Source organism: Ptychodera flava, chromosome 2 (genome assembly GCF_041260155.1).
Source record: "Ptychodera flava strain L36383 chromosome 2, AS_Pfla_20210202, whole genome shotgun sequence".
NCBI lineage: Eukaryota > Metazoa > Hemichordata > Enteropneusta > Ptychoderidae > Ptychodera > Ptychodera flava.
The window spans coordinates 6,343,510-6,365,161 of NC_091929.1; the positions used below are offsets into that span (position 1 = coordinate 6,343,510).

General features: G+C 38.7%; 1 protein-coding gene across 1 annotated transcript; it reads right to left on the reverse strand.

Moving 5' to 3' along the window:
• Positions 1-16,613: 16,613 nt before the first annotated feature.
• LOC139124033 (adhesion G-protein coupled receptor G6-like) lies at positions 16,614-20,857 on the reverse strand. Its single transcript, XM_070690169.1, has 4 exons — positions 20,842-20,857; positions 20,230-20,461; positions 19,299-19,464; positions 16,614-18,819 (listed from the first exon to the last, which is right to left on the reverse strand). The coding sequence occupies exons 1-4, from the start codon at positions 20,855-20,857 to the stop codon at positions 18,661-18,663; spliced, it is 573 nt and encodes a 190-aa protein (XP_070546270.1). The 3' UTR covers positions 16,614-18,660.
• Between the last annotated feature and the right edge of the window lie 795 nt (positions 20,858-21,652).

Here is a 21,652-nt window from a genome sequence, read left to right on the forward strand (position 1 = left end):
CAGGAAATTCTTTTCGTAAAACTGCTCCCTTGAATGCTGTATGTAATCGACGGGCCATCTTTATGATATATACTATCCTAAAAATTTTTAAAATGAAAAAATAATTATTCTATGATAGGTCATCAAAATCCACTATAATATTTTTGTCAGCATTTATTTGTTTATATATCTCACCTAATCTTTCTAAGTCGACTAGTTCTTCCGCATCTTGAATTTCTGGTTTATTAGGCGCAGCACAAAATAACCTCTCAACAGTGAAAGAAAGGCCACGCTTACTTAATCGCGGTTTAAATGCTAAGAAATTCTATCTTACTACCTTCCTGATATTACGAGGTACAATAGCAGGATTTTCTCGGACTGGCAATGGACTCACTGTTTTAAAAGCACAGTCATTTCTTTAACCATATCAATACATGTAGCGAAATCGGAAGTGTTTCCTCCTCTTTTAAACCGAAATTTAAAATACGCAACTGGCTGCGCCCCGCTCCCTCGCTTCTGATACACTTTAGATGGATTGTAAAATCTGCAGGTCGTTCCGATAGGATTCCCTTCGGTGACGGTTCCGATAGTATTCTTGGAGTGAGCGGCCAGGCTTGCAGCATAACTTTTAGCAGTGCATGCATCGAAACTTTCACCTAGGGTACGGAATATTATTAAATCGGTAAACTTTTGAAGACTCGGTTGCCAACGGACACACATTTCATCGCATGTAGCAGGATCTCCTCCCGAACCGTACTTAGGTCCGATGGGGAAAACTACTTCTAGCTCACTGTCTACGTATATGAAAGGATCTACCAAAGATTCACCAAATATGAGTTTGCCGTCACTGATTTGAATATTCTCTTCTCCGGTTTCAAGTATTTTTATTGCAGTTGAAATAGAAAGGATTGTCATTGTCTTATCGTATATATCTTAATAAAAATAATTTTAAAAAAAATTTTTTCTATGATATAGTATCCAAAATGTCATACATATTCATAAATGGACCAACTGGAAGTGGTAAGAGTACGATGCAATAAATTTGGCGGAGACTCACGTACCAGAATTTGACACTAGTTTTTCTAGCAACATTGCCGACTTTTATAATGGGCGCCACGTTTCGAGTGCTGATTTTCAGAATCAGTTTATAGAACATACTCTTAGTTTACAATGTCAGGCGGGAGGAGGGCCTCCCTCACTTCGGAACGCTACATTATTTGTGACTCTTCCATAATTCAACATCTAACTTTTTCTAGAATCCGGGGCGTGGCAGCGGAAGAAAAAAGATTGTTTCTAGAGCATTTGACCATTTACATAGTTTCATTATCATATTCAAAGATATGCCCTGGGATTATTGCAGGCGGAATGTGTTGACTCGAGCCAGGTCGTACGAAATAGCCGCCTTAAAAGAACTAGAAGAGATTCACAACAAGTTCAAACAGACTTTCTTAGAAATTTGCCACGACTACAGACTTCCATGTTTGGTAATTCGGAACGCTCTTACGCCCCTCGTTCTCAATAATATACTTAATCCAACAATTGATACCGAGACAGTCGGACCAGTAGAATATCCACGAGCTTTTGACTTTGGAATTGCATGGAGCGGCGGCAGCCAGGGATTTTTAATAGACGGTTTCAGCAAGGAGGAACTTGAAAAAGCGTACTTCCCACCTTGTGAAGAACAACTAAAACAACCTCGAGTCTCACTCAAGAACCTACACAAACTTCTTAACGCTTGTGAATCTGTGTGTGCTTATAATGCTTCGTTTGACCTACGAGCACTTGACATTATGAAACCTTACGGTTCTGTAAGGGACTTTGAAGTTACTTGTCTATGGCTCATGTCAGTTGTGTACATTATACTTCAACCAGAACTTATCGATAAAGCTGAAAAAGGGGGACTCGAAAGAACGGACTGTGGTAACATGAGAAGTCGTTTTGAAGATCTTGCAAACTTAATATGTTCAGGAACTGAGATACCACCTCATCCACATACTGCCGAAAAAGATGCAATAAGTGAACATTACTTACGACAGTACATGATAAATACTTGGCCAGGTGGTTGGAAGCGGGGTGGTAAGCTGTCACTTTCAGCTTTCAAGAAATTAAGACTTTTTCCATGGTACTTATTGAGTAACTTTCGTAAATACTTACGTTAGTACTTACGTTAGTACTTACGTAGTACTTACGTTAGTACTTGACAAGTACCAACACAGGAACTTACGAAGTACTCCTTCGGAACGTTACGAAGTTCTAATAACATTTTCCTCCGGCTCCCAACTATTGAAACTTTCTGGATAACCTTTCCATTTTATCAGATAATATTTCTTTCCTCTAATTTTTTTCGTCTTCAAAATTCGTTCTACTCTGTACAGCTCGTCGGCTCCCCGTTCCGAAAGGGCGCTCTGAAGTTCATCGGAGTAGAAAGTGCCAAGTATTTCCTCTCCATTCAGATCTTTTATTTTGTAAACTGGTGGCGTTCCCAGTCCAGCCGCATACACAACTTTTGAAACCACGAAAATCTCCTCTGTCCAATTTGGTAAATATCCTTTCTTAAAAGTGGTCTTGTATTTTGTAATTCGAACCCGTTCTCCCGGCTTGAATTCAGGGTTAACTCCCCCGGCTGCCAACTCAGGACCGAATAGTGTATAAAATGCCTGCCAATCGTTCTCCTCTGTTACGTCCCTGGGTTTCATTTTGATACTTCCGTGTACGGTGTTATTGTAATTCTCAAGAAGTTCTGGTAGAATGGGAAGCCAGGAACGTGTCTGTTTATATGTAAAGTATTTCCACATCATCGTCTTGAGGGTCCGATTAAAACGTTCAACGACGCTAGCTTTTTTGTCACTGTAGGTGTGGAACCAGTGAATTCCTGACTCCTCCAACCACCCCTGCATTTTTCGGTTAGTAAATTCCCGCCCCTCATCTGTCTGAAGTTTGTCGGGCCTTCTCCCGGATTTCTTAATCACGTCTTGTAGCGCCTGTAACGTATCATCAGCCGTTTTTGACTGTATCGGCCTGGCCCATGCATATTTACTGAGCACATCGATTACTGTTAGCATGTATCGAATGTTACGGTTCTCTTTTACGAACGGGGGAGGGAATTCCACGAGATCCGCTTGCCATTGAGAGTCTATCGATGTTACAAAAACGCGCCGGCCCGTAGCACGAGTACGAGGTACCGGTTTATGTAGATTATAAGTTAGCTGAGTTTTTAACCACTCCTGCACCTCTTTCTTAGTAACGTGGAGTCCGCTGGAGCGCGCTGCGTCATATAATTTTTGTGCACCTCCAAAACCAGTTTTCGGGTTGTAATATAATTCTCTAAGAGTGCCTTCAGCTTCCATAATTGCTATATTATACGAAAAATTTATGTCGTACGGATTCCGTAAACGAAATACTAGTTTACTGAATGGCCTACTTTTCAATTGCTTGATTAGGCCCACGGCTTCCCGTTCTGACAACTCCATTCCATATTCTTTTATAATAGTTTTGTTGTCTATCTTGTTCGGTGTGTAAAATAGTACTAACATCTGTATGTTTTACTAATACTAGTATATTGTTGAGTCAGAACCCAGACAGATAATCCGTCATGTCTTGCGCTGAAACCAAGTTGGACTAAACGTTACTGCGCTTCTTCATATCTTTGGACGAGGCGCAGTCGTCGAGTACTATTAAAGTGTTTGTACCGGCTCATTCTTTATGCACGTAGGTTAATGTATCATCCAAAGCATCGAGTCCGACCGGAAATATAAACACGTTGTCATCGGTGAAAATGAATCTTCTATTATACGCTTTATTTTTCATGAATGTTGGGCAAATGAATATCACATATTCGAATTTCCTTAAGTACGGACCGGTGAGGAGGTCCAACATAAATTCTGTTTTGCCAGAATATGTCGGTCCAGTTATAATCATGTTGAATGGTGGGGTTACGTATATTGACATTTACTCTGGATCTATATACTGTACATAAATGTAATGAATATTGCTAAAGATAACAACCCAATTTTACCATATTCGTGAATAGGGTCTGCGGTGAGTGTTGCAGATGCTGCCCGTTCCGAAGGCGGGGGGAGGGGAGGGGAGGGGGATCCCCGACTCGTATCAGTCGCTCCCCTTCGGAACGCTTCGGGCTCATCCTGCCACTTCACAGGATCCGGACCCCCTCCTTCCATCTCATGTATAGCACTTTCTCGAACTTCCGTGTTTATATCACCATTCACCCCGAAGGACATAGATTCTGTTGCGTATTGCAATTCATTATTATAACCCGAGATTGCCGGGCCCGAAAGAATGACCATCTCAGACGGTAAGAGAAGTAAATTTGGCGAGACTGCCATATCAAGTTTGACACCAGTATTCATTATTGTGTCTTGATATCGCCTATAACTGATTACTTTGTCAGTATTACGAATTTCATCTTCGAGGAGAACGCCGAATTCTTTTCTTACTTGCTCTGCACTGCCAGTATCACCTACTATGGTACTGCGAATATTTGCTTGTGCGCCGAGTATGCAATATACGTAGGCTTCAAGGCTTTCATTGAGGCGAGCGAGACCGGCCTTTGTTAGTCCCGAGTCTCCCGTCAGAGGAATGAAACTATTATATTGCCCCTCCGATCCATCATTTCGGAAGAAATAGTAGTGTGGTCGTTCTTTGTCGGACAGTACATGTTTTTTCTTTCCAAAAATTGTATGTGTATAGAAAACGCCTCCGTCGGCGGAGAGGAAAAAGTCATGACCGTTGTATATCGCTTTTGGCTGTCGAACGGGCCCACGATTAGTATAATATTCATAACCATAACCAAGACCCTTATTTTGGCCTTTTCGATATCGAAAGTCGGACTTCGTTGGACTTATATTTCCAAATTCAGTACATAGAAGTTCATATTGGACGAGATTGTACGGATTGTCGCCCGCTTTGAAGGTGGGGGTATCGTCTGGAAGTGCAACGCCCATTTCGTGAAGGATACGACGTATTGTAAAGTATACATGGAAACGGCAGAATGATCGTATTTGCGGAGGAAATTTCCCTTCGGAACCAAGAGATAGGCGAATGATATACCGCAACCAGTAGTGCTGCACCATACGGCGAAATTCAGTTGCTGGTCCCAATATTTCATATGCGGGCTGCCCAGCCAGACATTACTTTCTTTAGCTGATCGATGAGTGATTACGTTATCTTTAAATATATCCCGATGGATGAAAGTAAATTTTCTGTCGGCGTTACATATATTTCTAAGTCCATGAGAATAGGTTTTACTCCCCCGTCCGGTTTAGAAGGAATATCAGCATGCTGTACTGTTGGTATGCTCGTCTTATTCAATTGAAAAGCAACTGGGAATAAGTCTGTACTCATTATTCGTGTTTCTATATACATATAGATTTAAATGGAGGAGAATTTTCCCGGAATCCCTGTCGGTACGTTAGGGGTACTAACATTCCAGACTATGTTAATACTTTATTTCGGATTCAGGTTTAAACGAATTTTTTATTTTTTACTAAGAATAGATAACATACTGCAAACAATGGAGAATTTAATAAAGTCATCGGCAGCGGCAAATACGGCAGCGCATTCCGAAGGGCCAACCGCAGCGTCGGACGCTCGATCCATAATAGAGACGAAACGTGAAAAAATACTCTGTGTCATCGCAAGTGGTCAAAGTAAGTTATTTTTTGGTAAGGAGTTTACAGTTAGAGAAGTGGAAAGGTGGAACGATGAATCCATAACACGAGTCTTTAAAGTCTATGAAGCGAAATACAGTTCTCTTATAAGTGATACCATCACTCAAAGTTTCATAGATCTAGGAGCCCGTGCAATAAGTCAGGTAGTTCCAATCGATGATCGAGATAACTATGCCACTGATCTTAAAAAGGATTTTATTCTAAACAGTGAAATAAAACGATTATCAGGACGGATAGGGTACACATGGGGGCCCCTGATTGCTCTAATTTCCACCGGTTTAATTACGGGTAAACATTTAAATTTTAAAAAAATCGGGTTTAATATAGTACCTGAAATAAATGGATTCAACTTCGCAAACGGTTCCGACTCAGCAAACGGAAACGACTCCGTCAGGGACGATCCTACCACCAACACCGTCACCTCCGACACAGCGCAACATAGAGAAAGTGGTGTTACCGACGAAGAAGCATCCAGGGAGAGTTGCTGCGGGCAAGAAAGTAGCGGAATGGAACAGGCAAAACAGGGAGAAGAAACGTCAAGCAATGAAGGGGGGTAGCGATGCGGTAGCGAGCCCCTTTCTGGACCCCTCTCAGAACGGTTCTGACAGGGGTTCCGATAGAGTACCACAACAGTGTGATAGCTGGTATAATAAATGTTATCTTGTTTTAGGAATTGTGGGAGTTTCATTGACTGCATTAGGACTATATTGGGGGCGTGCTCGACATATTTGTCCCCTCCGGAAAGATGAACCGCTTCAGAAAGCGAAAAAAACAGAGCCCGTAGCAGCTCCCTCCAGAACAGTTCCGACAGGGGTTCCGAGGGGAGGGGAGGGAGAGGGGAGGACCCAGCTCCTCTACATTGTATGAGATGGAGTAATACATAATTTTATTTATTATGACTAATGTTAAACCTGTTAAAAATATCCATAGCTAATCTCCAACTACTCCGTAATTATTTTATTTTTTATTTTATATACTAGTCAGCAATCATGGATACTAAAACAGTTGTAAACACAATGTACGATGGTATTGTAATCGCAGGACTTGCGATGGGATATCTTATGATCTCCAGCAAATTTCTGAAAATAGAGGTGGGCGATCCAAGTCGACCAAATTTAACTCGATTGGCAAAATTAGGCGGTGCGACTGCTGCCGCGGTTGCGACCAAAGATCTCCTTGAACAGAAAAATATTATTCCTGCAGAACCTTATACTTTGTAATATATACATACAACGTACAACGATGATCATTTGGATTGTAAGCGAAACGGGCGAACCGGTTACTGTTAATTTTAACCCTTGCATAGATATGGCACAGTTTACTAAAATAAGACTTTTACAGTGTTCACTTTTTAATTCATGGCATAACATAACGAGGGCGAATAATGTACTAAAATATCAAGAAGGAAACGACCCAAAAAATAAGACAACAAAATCAATACGTCCGGGTAACTACAATATTGATACGTTAAACAAAGCAATCGGGTTGAAGCAAAAAATTAATTTTGAAAAAAATCTACCGTCAGGCCATGTTTATCTAACACTGGCTGAAGATGTTAAAGTCTATTTCAATGCCACAGGTAGCTTCGCCAACGTAGTTGGTTTTTCAGATAAACCTGAGGACAACCCAGTTATAAAAAGTACTATTAGTCCGAAGAGAGTGGATTTCTTAACAGTCACTAAATATATAGTTCATTCAGATGTAGTCGATGTTACTGGAAATTATGTTTCATTTGGTTCGGGTGAATACATACAGGGGAAAGTATCGAACTGTTTACAAATACTTCCCGTTCGGGATACAAAAGAAATAAGTGAAAAGGTTACTTACGATTTTAAAAATGGAGCAATTTCTATGCCATTGAAAAAAGGGGGAGATTACATGAATTCAATTCGTATCTGGATAACGGATCAGGATGGAAACATGGTGAATTTCAATAACTGGCCAACTAGCTTTTGTATTGAATTATTGTAGTCCCGAAGCGGGGTCGGTGCGTTCCGCCTACCGGTGTAACATAAACCATCCCACGACCAATCCTCCAGCAATATAAATCATTTCATATTTCTTTTGCTCAGGACTGGGTTGATAATAATCTGAGAATTGAACTGCTTTGCCTGATGCATAGTTGGCTTGCGCCGCTGCTTCTTCAAGGATTTCTGCATCTGTATCTCTTAACTCAGCTGCAGCATGTGCGTCCTTTGCTTGATTTTCTCTTTCCCAATCAGCTTGGAGTAATCTTTTTTCTGACCAGACGTTGCGATCATGTTCAAATTTTTCTAATGCTTTATCATGTCGGACCTTTTCTTCAATAAGAGCATCACCATTACCAGAAAGCTTTTGTCCGATAATATTTCCTCCTGTGAATGCCGTTGCATTTAATACAGCACCGAGAACTGTCATTCCTATAGCTGAAGCCATGGTTGTGTATATTACAAGGTATTATTTTAATTTTCACTGTATATAGTATAATTATGTCTGATCCAAGTGGCTTCGGTCTAGGTACAATTCATGTACAAAATCTTGAGCTCGAAGATCTGAGTGATGTTAAAGTTAACAATAATACTAAGATGGCTGCTAATCATAATAAGGATTACGTCCTTCGTTACAAGGACCGCGAAAAATATTTCGTTTTAGCCAATGCCGCGGTGCCACCCTCCCACGAGCATGCTGTAGAATTTTCTGAACTTACAGACATTGATGAAACCGTAATTGACGCTACAAAGGCTTCAAACGATCCAACTCCTTTTGCTCTGACGTGGGATTCGGTTAGTCAGAAATTCAGACCTTATAACGTACCACGTAACATCTTAGATATATTGGGTAGTGAAATTGCGGGTGGAGTTGATGAACTGCCGGGGACTCCAAATGTTATTTATTTCGATAGCAATGTTAACAAGTACAAGTTGTTGGATTTTCGTAGTTGGCTTACTCCTACGAATCCATACATTGCACTTCTTGGTATACCGATTCACCTTAAAATTAGTCCTCTTAATACAATAATGAAGGCAGATAATACACTAAGAAGGTGGATAAACGAGGGGGAGAATTATTGCTCGTATACAGCTAGCGGAGTTCCAGTTAGATTATTTTGGGACACAACTTTAAAGAAACTGGGTCTTAAAAGTGTCGGTGATGAGGCAGCTGTTCTCACTTTACAGACTGTAATCAACAGATGACTGATAATATGAAAATACTTCAACATGGTACAGTTCTCATTAGATGTGTAAAGTTAGCTACGGGAGACGAGTTTGACGATTTGGTTGGATATTATGCTATGAAAACAGATAACAGAACAACTTGTGATATTATTATAAGTATTGATAAAGATCGCAATGAAATGAGTATTGAATGTTTTGTTGGTGGGAATAGAGTAGAGAACGACTTAGGAACTACATTTGTACGTAGAGATAAAAGAGTGAACACTTTAGATATCAGTACCATTCATCTGAAACGACTCATTTTGTTTGAAGTAATGGTCTTCCGACATATTTTAAGTTCAGAGGAAATTACTAAAATTTTATCTATCGGGTGAACAAGTTAACTAGAGTCGCTCAGAAAAAATTCCACAGAAAATTTTTCTGAAAACTGTAGAATGACAGACATTGAACATGACATCACAAGTTACTAAGCAACTGGAACGGTATTGCGAAAGTGGTATTGCGAAATTCCTGGAAAGCCCCTGCTGGAAAGGTATTGCACAACAGTGTTCCGGTAGGGGTATTGCGCAACATCCCTATGGTTCCGCTCGTTCCGACGACTCCAACATAGTGAAAAGGGACCAGCCAGCAGATAAAATTCACATCCAGAAACGAGACCCGCACCTTCGGAACTGTTCCGGTACGGGTTGCCTTTGTAAGAGCAGACCGGCTCCGGTACGGCTCAGTCAGAATCTATCTAACAAATGAGAGAGAGAATAGAATGTCGTTCCGTTTTGATAGTGGGGGTGAGTCATAGCGCATTGCGCAAGTCCAGGACCTGACTCAGCAGGGAATTTCCCCGCTTAGTTCAGGACAATGCACTGCTGCGCCAAAATTGTTGCGCGTGCGTGAGTTCGTATATAGGTCAGGGTCACACTTTAGTTACATGGATGGTTAATTTTTCCTTCGCTCCCTTTAGATAAATGAATAAAATGGGTGTAAAAATTCTTATTTGTCACGGAAGGGAACAAAAACTTACTACTCACATTCTCTTGTTTCTTCCGCTGCTCTGGTCTCTGGAACTTCGCTTTTGCTTGCAAATGCTTTCTAGTTACGATTTCATTTGTGTGTTTTGACAGGCGAAGTATTGTGTGCGGAATTACTTTCCAAAAATGAGTAGGGCTACAAGCAGTAATTAGTTATTTTTTGTCAGATAAGCACGTTTTGTCAGATTGGCGCCGTACAACCGTGCCGTGAGAACGATAGAATTTTTGTAAGAGCTTGTCTAAAAAAATGCAAGAACTTTAACAGAAAAAAAAACATTGGAAAACATTACAAGACCCAACTTATTATTTCCGTATTTAGCAACCCGAAATATTCGTGTTCCTCAAAGCCCTTCAACATTTTACGTCGGCGACATCGCTTTGCAGGCGGAGAGCGCCAGCCATTTTGTTTGTTTACATTGTGAACCATCAAATTGCAAATGTAGTTCGAGAATACTCCAAAACCGATGACGTTTATCGTGCATATCTCGAACTTTTCCGTGAAATATCGCGGCTGATATTTTATGGTACACGTCACTAGGATAAGGTGATATGGGCATGGGTGTATGATTAAGGAACATGATATCTCTTTTAAATGTAATATAGATATTTTTTCTACGCTGTGTAGTTTTAAAACTATTTTATCCAGTCATTTTAACAGTTCTCCTTTTTGATACGTGTATGTTTTTTTTCAATTTAATGTATCGTGCTACTTTTATGGTTGTCTTGTATATTTGTCTTGTGTTTGTGTGACTTTTTTGTTTCGCAGATCTGTTAGTGGGTTTGCCCGTTGATCAAACATGTCGTATGTTGCAAAGCATTATATCAATTTCTCAACATAGCAACTAAACTTATTCTATCATCCAAGCATGTATGTTGCAATTTTGTCGAATTATTTCTTTTTGAAGGACTTGAAAGTAGGATGATATTTGCAGCGTGGAACATTGATATGGTATGTAATAAAATTCTCTCTTCTTTAAGGTATGAAAAAAATCAAATATTTTTTGAATGAAAAAATAGCGGGTAGGGTTGCACAATGATGTATGCATCAGTATATTATAAAGAAAATAGTGAGGTAACCCTTATTTCTCAATTAATACAGTTTTTATCAAATTAAGTACAAAACAGTGAGCAGAAAATACTTTAGCTATACAGCTTTAAAAGCAACTGTACAAGTAGCAGACGAAAAACCTATTGTAAAAATTTGATTCCAAAACAAAATATCCAAAAGAATCATTCCCCATCTACGCACTAACGTAAATACTCCATTCAGCGTAGTATCTCAGAGTGTCTTGAAATATTTCTCTGCTTTGTCACTGGTTAAGGTCTTAAGTACTGTTGGAAGTAAATAATTCAACGTTTCCTTATTTTAAACTATTTCAAACGCAATGCCATAATATCCCTGATAATTTATGTCAATTTCATCATCAAAAAGTTAAAAGTATTACGACTTTATAGCACGGTCAAGGGACATATTTAAAGTAAAACAGAAATACTTGCTTCAGAAAACATCTCTAATGGATGTAATAGCGTATGGTGTTAACCTTGACTGAAGACGGTCTGGAAACTAGTCAACGCTCTATTAAAAACATTTACGACACTATCAGCCATTTGGCTTTACAGGAGGGAAGACTGCCCTTGCGTAGTGTAAAATTAGATAATTCCTCTGATTTAAATATAGAGATGCATGAAAATTTCCTTGTAATATTGTCATTTTCATAAAACTTTCCCACAAGTGTCCTTAAAAGCAGTAGTTTTAAAACATGTATACGAAAGTTGTGTCACCGTATTCAGGATACACCTGCGAAATTGTGTTCCTTTACATGAAAACCTAATAGATGAATAAATAATGACTTATCTAGCTATTTAGCCACTGTTTATTCGTATGTCTTGAAATAGTTCGTGAAAAAAAGTATCAGAGCTTGATACTGGTACGAAATATGTTTAAGTTTCAATTAGTTTGGCTCTTTAAGGCTAATGTTTTGTCTTGAAATCGTGAGCTGCCTTGGACAAAAGCAATGGAGGGATGCAATTCTGTATAATGGGTCTGAAAGTTAATTTAAAAACTTGTATTCTCATAACCTTTCTACTCTCTATAATACCTGTAACGTAATTTACTACGTAGTCACACACCTTAAGGTTCATTCAAGTACTAATAATATCACACAGCCACGTCACATTATTTACACAAACACGAAATTTACTTATCGAAAACATTCCGTCAATTCTTGCCTATTTCTCGACATTAAAGCATTCAACGCAATACAACAGTTAACTACGACTCTCGTTAATGTTCAAGCTGTTTTGTTTGGCAATAATGGCGCTTCAAGAAACAGTCGCTGAAAAATAGTCGCGAAACCTTTCCCATCATTTCGGTAACAAATGCAAATGGCTCTTTCACATATTATACATACAATGAAAAGGTCAATGTTAAAATCTTACCTGCAAAAACGTTGCAATCAGTATTGTAAGCTGCTTAATCATGGTCTCCACAGATAGAACGTGATCTATGATACCAGTGGAACTGTAAGGTTAAAATGAACGACTTTTTCACGTTTATACAAGAGATGCGTGGATGAATCAATCGCTCAGTTACTATGCAACCAATCATCTTTACATCGCATGTTAATTGAGTATCGCTCTTATTAACGTTTCTGTTATTAGTAATAATAGCTCAACATTGATAACAAACCGATCTCCTCAAAAGACCAATCATAATGTAAAAATAGCACTACTGTCGCTGAAGCAGGGCAGGTGGTGATTGAAAGTGCATTTATGGTGTTAGAGTTTCATCAGGGGATTCCTAATTAGAAAATTTGCGGTAGGTTTTCAACACCATTAGCCAATTTGACAAATTGTCACCAAATTTAATCCGCCAACTTAAAAACCGATTAGGCATAAGCTTTGCATCGTTGTGACAATTAGCTGTAAGGAGGAGTGGGTTTGTTGTCGGCATCTTTAAGTAACTTAGTGTAGTTTTTGTGTAGTTTTTGTGAAGACGTTCAGGGGCAGGGGGCTGACAGATAGGCAGGCATAAACATAAAAGGGCACGAAAAGGCAATGGTTGAATTGAATATCTTTGTTAAAATCAAACAAAAAAGAGAAATTATATATGAATAATTTTAGTCACGTGAAGTGGGAAAAAACGAACAATCACATATGAAATTCGCACAAATGAATCTTGAGCAATGGATAAGTAAAATGTCTATTGAGTACAAAGTCAAGTAATACCTCTATGCCAGCCACTCAGGTCAACTCACATCTAGATCTTTAAGTGCTAAAGTCTTGCATCAAAGCACATGACATTTGGTTCTTTAGGGTCTAAAGCTCCAAAGCTTACATTTTTTCATAATGACTGCTGGAAATTTGTAAAATATTGTCTAAGGCATGTTTGAAGGTGTATTTTTAAGATGCAGGGTGAACAAGTTTGTGTGTGGGAACTCGATGCATGGACCGAGAGGGACTACAAATAACACGGGTAGCCTAAAATGCAACTAGAATGCGTGGGGGTTTAGAGCTCTATAGGTACATGTACAGTATACAGGTATGGTGAGAAGTGTGTTGTAAATGTTTGTAGTAGGTTTATATACTCACCTAAATATATTGCATGATGGTTGTGATCGTACCATATCTATTTACTTTACACCGTATATGCAAACTGGGGCATGTAGTCTGAGTATTTCATCATATTTCTCAGCGAAGCTGGTGGCCTTTCGCACAGTTTCACCTAGCACTACCATAAAGAAACTGTTTCCTGTTGTGTTGATAGTGATTCAGCCATGAAGACTTCGTGCTGCGACCATCAAAGGGATTATATTTGTTAGGTGCGCCTTTTTATTCCTTTACCATTTGTTTGAGAGTGTTTCAGAATAAGATATAAAACAATATTTACTAGCAGTACTCACTAAGTTCCAAAGGCCACCGGTTTAGAAGTTTTGAATGACTTAAGGGAGCTTCACAAGGGAGCATAAGTCCAGGCTCATGCTTTTAAGGACAAAGACCATTGTTAGAGAGTCCCGACCTTTTAAAATATTTTTTATGTTATTATTTTCTACCCTTTTATGAAAGTTTTTTCTAGATTTCAGAGAATTTCTTTTAATAGATATTTCCTTTTTATAAAAATGGAAAAAAACACCAATAAAAATTGATATCGACATCTCTTTTGTCTTCATTTTAAAATTCCTTGCGGAATGGGATGACACCTATGCTTGTCCAGCGACCTACGAAATTTGATCAAAGGTAGTTCGGGGTTATGTATTACTCTGACTAATCACTAAACCGACATATGAAGAGTAACTTAAACCATTTGTGTGTCGCCTTTAAAAACATATCCCGGTTAATTTTTATAATTTTTTTTGCAAAAATTTTGATAAGAAACTGCCGCCAATGAAATGAGATGAACATTTGGTTCTCAATTATAAAAAAGATTACACAAAAATTCATAGAAAAATTGTAAAATGTTGCATAAACATTTTTGGTGGGAAAAATTACAGCGCGCTCAAAGGGTTAATACTTTTGAATTTTGTTCGTTTGTGTTTATTAGTAACAATTCGGGACATGTACGTGCAAACCAACGCCATCGACCTCGATAAGTTCGATACTGCGTCAATTCCATCGCATATCTGACCGTTGATAAAGCAATAGACGGAATACTCTCAAACAAACCAATGGTATATTCCCGTGGAATATCAAAAAAAGATATATAAGGGATATATTCTCTTATGAGTAATGATCTCTAGCATGAAAACCCAATAATACCTATTGTCTTAGCATGGATTATTGCCTGTATTTCAGCTGAATAGTGCATATACAGATAAAAATACAGTCAAGAATCCTTTGCTTGTATTCAGCAAGCCTGTATTCCTATGAATTCATGTGAATTCACGTGTATTATTCTATAATACCGGCAACTCATTAGTGTGAATTTATCTGTATTATTGTATTTTGATGCAGTCTCTCTCTCTCTCTCTCTCTCTCTCTCTCTCTCTCTCTCTCTCTCTCTCTCTCTCTCTCTCTCTCTCTCTCTCTCTCTCTCTCTCTCTCTCTTACCATTCCGATGTTTTATTTTGTCGACATTTACTTAAAAGTTCATGGTCACCACTAAATGTTGGCGTCAATTTATGGTGTCGGGTAAGGTCTCTGTCGTCACTCTTAATGTTTTATTCCCTCTGTGTTCAATATCAGACTCAAAACGCGAACATCGCTGCTAATATTACACCATTCGTCTCGAAAGCCAGTAAACGTCTTGACTGGAGACATGTCTTGGCCTTGAGCAAGTTATTAATATCGAATTTCTGTAAACGTTTTGTGGACGTATTGAGATAAACATGCATATTCATGCGTAAAACATTGAATGACAAAATGAGGTTTACAGTTGAGAAAATCTTAACTTTTACACTCCTCGTACAGCCAGCAATAAACTTGGCGGAGCAATGACACAGACATCAGAGACTCTGCGTATTTTTTTAAATCGTGACCGATTGTGAGAGCGAGTCGTAGAAATTTTATAATGGGGAATATAATCGTCTGGAAGAATCATTATAATGCATCGTGACTCGGGGATGAAACGTCAGTAGAAATGCGAACACTGGCCATTAATGACGTTCTATTAGTTAATTGAGTGTGTGGGTGTACTATGACAATTAGATTTTACCATGATATTTGACATGACTCATTATTAGAGTTTTACATTTCTTTAACCGAGAAGACAAACATCACTTTGTTTCTAAAATATTACCCTTTTCACCAAGTGTATGTCTGCTTAGGTTAGTCGTAAACTATATCTTACAAGCAAAATTTGGTTTGACATTGCCCGATGCTCAGAAAAGCACTCTTTGGACGCAGATCAGTCACAGTGTCATTAAACGTCTTGTTTTCGCCCGTATAAAGCCGGAACAAGGGCAGGTACTTTACTAATGCCATAAATCCCTACTTCCAGAATACCTATCCACTACACTCAACAGGAACATCATGACAATTGTAAAATGATGTACTTGATTGCGGCCACGAGAACGAGTCTTTATTAAATATGCAATTTGTAGAAAGCTATAAGTACAACCAAAGTATTTTGTCGTGTTTCAAAACATCCCATTTGTCAGCTTCCATCACATCTTCAAGCCTGGTGGCAAATAACGCCAAGTAATTGGAGCGTTGCTTAATTAATATATTATTTGTGAGTTCGTCTCTTCGCCATTCTTCTCGGTATTATTTTTGGGTACTGTCGTGCGTTCCCGGCACGACAATATATTAAAAATAGCGTTAATTTCACTGTACATGACTGACGGCGATCGATCGTACATTTATAGTATTAAAGTTCAAATTAATTGTATAGTTTTTCAAATGAGAAATGTTTGCGTTCTGTTTTCAAAGCTATTAGCCATTTTTGCGCATTGTCACCCGAATTCAATCTGCCCACGTTAAAATTGATTAATCATGATAGTTTTTCACCGTAGTTATCAACTGCTTGTTGGTGTAGTTCTTGTTGGTGTAGACCTTGGCGAAGGTTGTTATGAAAGCTGGCGATGACTTTGGGCTGGTCCGCATCTTCCAGCAACATGTTTGAAGTGCCTTTTGTGAAGACTTTTTGCAAGGGGCGGGAGATTGGCAAATAGTAAAACATAAACGGCGTAAAATGTATGTCATTGAAGTCATTGTTTATTTTTGTAAACACAACATGGAAAACTAATGATGAAATCTTTTTTAAAATGTTGAGCAGCAAAACGAAAGCAAGAACCGCTCAATAAAAATGAAAAATACTGGAAGTAATTAACAAACGCAGAATGGAAACATTTTCCCCAGAAACACCATAGTTGATAATACAGTAGTATATGGATTATTGAAATTATTTTCCTTGGTTTTTATGGATGACCTTGGTTTCTGCTATTGCATTGACGAACTGGAGATTAGCTGCAATAAAAGCTCATTTTTCTCAGAAATAGTTATTGTGGTCTTTTCTGTCGAAGACAAGGTAACTTTAATAACATTCCATATTCTAACTTTGATTGCGTGACCATCTCAAGACACAAAGGTATTACAAGCATATAAATTAAACTCTGTAGCGGAAGGAAAACACTGATATATTCGCGGAGCTTTTAATCAGACGATAACTGATGGAAAGTCAGAACACTGTGACCTGAAATCAGATATCCAGCTTTGGTTGTGCCAATTTGGTTAACTCACCACGAGCAGTGCAAAGTGTGTCAAGTGATTACAATTCAAAAGTCATTGTCTGTCTCGGTCTTGTTCACGGCCAAGATGCAGTCATTGCTGGCCCAACCTCCCTTCCCTCCTACAAATATAACAAAATAAATTCACAACTGCAATTCAGTAGAAAGGAGTGTCCCTTCTGAAATCAACAGCTTTGCCTACAGTAAAGACAATCACCGCACTTGCTAGCAACATTATTTCTATTTATCAGTGGTATTATGACGATGATAAAGTTATGCATGTCCTAATGAGGCAATAGAGCATAGATCAAAAGAAGCTAACGAAAACGGTAAATAATAAGTGGCATCGTCTACGGATGAGAATTTTGCCGCTTATAGGTAAAGTTGTTGTCATCATCAGAGAGTATCAACAGAAAAACTTATCTCATGCATTATTTTCGCACTGACTCTCATGTAAACTTAACGCAGATCATAAATGATACATGCAAATAAATAGTGATTCCAACATCGATGAAGAACTCACCGTTTCCAGTAAAATTCCAGAATACGCATTTTGGTTTTTATACGGAACCTAACAAATATGCACCAAAAGACAAAATTAATGAATGCGTATCATGCGATGATATGTTTTGAAAGAAAGTGTTGAGTTCGAGTACGAAGTAACATTCAGTTTCGTTCGATGAAAAGTGTTCGACTTAACACCTAGATAATCTGTTGACCAACCGGCCTTGTATTAGGTTAGTTACGGCTTAACATTTGCAAATCAAAAGCATATTGACAGTCAGTGCTGTTTATAACAACAGAAACTTCCCGCTTTGTTTTCAAAGTATTGTCACTTGTGTATCGCCTATTCCATCGACCGAAATAAAGTACTAATCTACAATCAGTTTGTGTAGTTCGTCATCTCATGAACTGACGCAGGAATTTGTCACAATTTAAATGGAGTTCACTGCCGTTTCGTACCTCCTTGTCTTTCCTGAACTTTATCGTCACTGGTTCATCCAAGGTTAGTGATTGTGACGTCACCAGTGCTGGCGGCGATTACCGGACTAGCTAGCACTGGATGAGATGGTGACACGTCTGTGTTATCCATATCGTCTGATAAACTCATGTTTGCTGAATGTGGTGATTCGACGATTTATAAAAGTGTATAAAAATATAATCTATAAGTATGAGGAGGAACAAAAGAATGAACTAACAATCCAAAACACCCATAAAGCGACACATCATCGGCTACAACATAAGTATATATGACATGAAAAATGATAACCCTGAACTTCTTAGTAAGGGAAAGTTTCGAAATCCTCGTTACATTGTGCTGGCAGTAGACGCTTAATAGCTATGGAATATTTGTTACGGCTGATTTGTTTTTGTTAAATGGTAACCAGGGGAAACGCGAAAATAACATTCCAGAACCGTTGTATTTCCATGACATCTAATACCTCCAAAAATGTAATGACCATTATCATAACTCCAACCAAAATGTAACAAAATACAACAATAAATACATTATCGCCCACGAAGATTATTAGATTATTACATTTATGGAGATTACAATTTCCACTTTTAGCAGGAAAAATATCACCACAGAGGAAGAAATGAATGAGTTGAGGCCGTCTTTCATGATAAAATACTATCAGAACTCCAAGCCTTATACATGGAACAACGCATTTGTCTTGTACGAAATGAACTGCGCAATCGCTATGCGGGACTGTTCCTCCGTGCTAAGATCTTGAAAGATGGTCGGTGGTAGGTATATTTCTGTCTGAAGATTTTCCTTAGGCAAGTCTTCATGTCTTGAGAAGGTGCTCTGCAAAATATTTTAAGGACATTGCACGGAGATGCAACATGAAATGCATATCCGAGCTAACAGACAACAATTTAGGAATTGTTTATTTCACAAGGCGTAAATAATACTATACCAATTTACCCTTCTACTTTCCAAACGGAAGAATAAAAACATCACAATGCCAAATTTTTAATCACTTGATTCAGAATCTTAAGTTTAAGAGTAATGAAACACGCTATTTAATTTTCTTAACCCTTGAAGAAGCTCTGACGAATACCATGATGTCAACTTGAAATGTAGAGCCAATATATTCTCACAATAAAAACCAAAGGAAAATAAGCTACTATAGCGGTAAAAATTTGAAAACCTTCGTCATGGACGTGTAACCTGGCAAAAGTCGGACGTTAACAAGCGCATGCAGTGGTGAAAAAAGACCAAGGCCACAGCAACAAGACCAAGACAGATTTTTTGACTTCTTATCACAAAAGAGGGTTTCCTACCCCGCCTCTGCCATCCTCAGCTGAGTAGACACCAAATTCCAGACCATCGAAATTATTTTCATCGATAGCGACGACAGTCAGTGAAATACTAAGAGTTGTCACGACAACCGACTCATTGCCTTGTACCACAATGCCTTGCGAGACTTGTTCGACGGCTTTGATCATCCTAGGTGATGAATAAATTAGTAGGATAATAAATTATGATGGCTGGCTATTTAAGGGACAAAGTTTCTGATTTTTTGATATATTTGTATAGCAAAGAAAACACCGTGTCTAATGAAAACGTACGATTAATTCATATAATGTCAATATGAGTTAGATTGAGTTAAAGTACAATCTTAAAGAACCGTAAGCTAAAGACCAGGTCAAAAGTACGCATTTCTGAATTCTGGTAGATACTTGAATTCTCGTCCACGCTTCTGTCAATTCTATCGGACAGTAGGCATTCTTTGTCCACAAGTCTGTCACCATATTTCAGAATATCAGGATCTGCTGCCCGTTCATATTAAGTTACAAAATTGCATTTTGGGATTCTGATAAGTCACCTGCATGCTGTTAAGGCAGAATGCGCTCCGGGAACAGATATTCGGACTCTCACACTTTTGCAATAATCTTTACGACTTTCTCTTGTGGTGATTCTTTTAAAAGCTCTTAGAATACACAATAGCTTCACGGGCTTAGTTTTTTGTAAATTGGACATTTCCCCAAAAGAGATTAAACACAGGGATGGCAGCCATTTTAACCTCATTTGACAAATATCGGTATATATTAGGCAATTTGTTTCTCTAGAACCACTTTGCCAAGTGATCCCCTGACTTTTATTCTTACTTTAGAAAGAGAACGGTTGCCAATTTGTTTGAGGAAAGTTAACGCAAAATTTTAAGTTTTTCATTTGCTACGTGCAAGCTACCTTAATAAAACAATCACAAACCTTGAGGCGCTGTCGTCCTGTTCCTCAATAGCTGCCAATACGTCATTTCCGGCGTTCAACAAATTATTCACGATTTGCAGTACATTTCGTGCGACATCCTCATCAGTTCCATTGACCTGACTGTCCAGAATCTTGTCCACAATATCTACCGATGTGGACACGTCGCCTGCGTTTAAGTCCCTTGATTCAGTCGTTAGCCTGCTAAGCTGGCCAGACACCGCCTCTGCTTGTTCTTCAACGAAAAAACAACAACTTGTGAATGAACAAAGTTGTTGGCTTGGATCGATAATCATGATTTCTCTATTCTAATTGTCATAGCTATGAATAGTACACGAAATATCTGCTGTGCTCCTTACACTTTGTACATCCAAATGTGGGCGCTTTCTGGTAAAAACCAGAAAAAAACGGGCTTTTGATTTGTCTAGTTGTTGGGCTGAATTCTGCGTGAAATTAAGAGCTTTCCACAACAGTGAAAAATCCTCTTTTTAAAATAATAGGCGTTCAGTGACTTTCACATGACTAGGATTCACCACACTGATCGCGATAGCTTCAAACAGTGTTTATTCATGACTTTCTTCATGTTTATTCATCGTGTTTATTCATCACTTTTACCTGGTTCGATGGTCATATGTGCTATCTTGTTGAAACGTTCTTCTTTAGTTGATTGCGATTCACGTTTACAGCCATCGGTATCAGGTACACTCCATTCTGCTTTTGAAGATGACAAGAGAGAGAGAGAGAGAGAGAGAGAGAGAGAGAGAGAGAGAGAGAGAGATATTCTTTTGATCAAAATGACTCATGCGTTTCTTAAAGTTTGCATACCGAATAAATATGGTCTACCACAGACGACTACACCAAATATAGATTTAGGCCACCATCTTTTATGATCTTTTCAGTTGATTGCTTTGTTCACAATGTATTTTTCAAAGCAGTGGCTTTTAGGGCGTACAACCTACCATTTGCGTCCGATCATGAATTCACTATTGCCGTCTTCGGGGCCGAATGGAAAGGTTGAAATATCGTTGTGTTATTGTTAGCTTCCGTTGTCGGCCACTCAACAATGCCTTTATTGTCACTCGTTACTACTGCTTCACAATGAAGTTTGACGGCTTCTGTGGTTGTTATTGGTTCTGTCATTTGAACCGTTCTTTCTCTCGTCGACTTCGGCGCAATCGTTGTTCTTGTAGTAGACGTGGATAGCATTTCAGTTGTCCTGTCTCTAGTTGACGTGGGTGGCGCTGTCGTTGTTTCTTCCTTGGTGGATATTCTTGGTACTAACGTTGTGGTGAGTTTAGTCGACATTGTTGGCAACATGGGTGTGTTTCTCGCAGGAGACGTTGCTGGACGCACAGGTGTTACTAAAATAGGAAACTCAATCGCATTAATTGCCCATTCAGGTCAATGTTCCCGCTAACATCGCTGA

What these genes read in the sequence shown, in the direction of transcription:
- LOC139124033 (XM_070690169.1), bottom strand. An exon ending in CAGGACGACAGCGCCTCAAG is followed by an intron (nt 19,465 to 20,229) that starts GTTTGTGATTGT and finishes TTCATCACCTAG; the next exon opens with GATGATCAAAGCCGTCGAAC. An exon ending in CTGAGGATGGCAGAGGCGGG is followed by an intron (nt 18,820 to 19,298) that starts GTAGGAAACCCT and finishes AATATTTTGCAG; the next exon opens with AGCACCTTCTCAAGACATGA.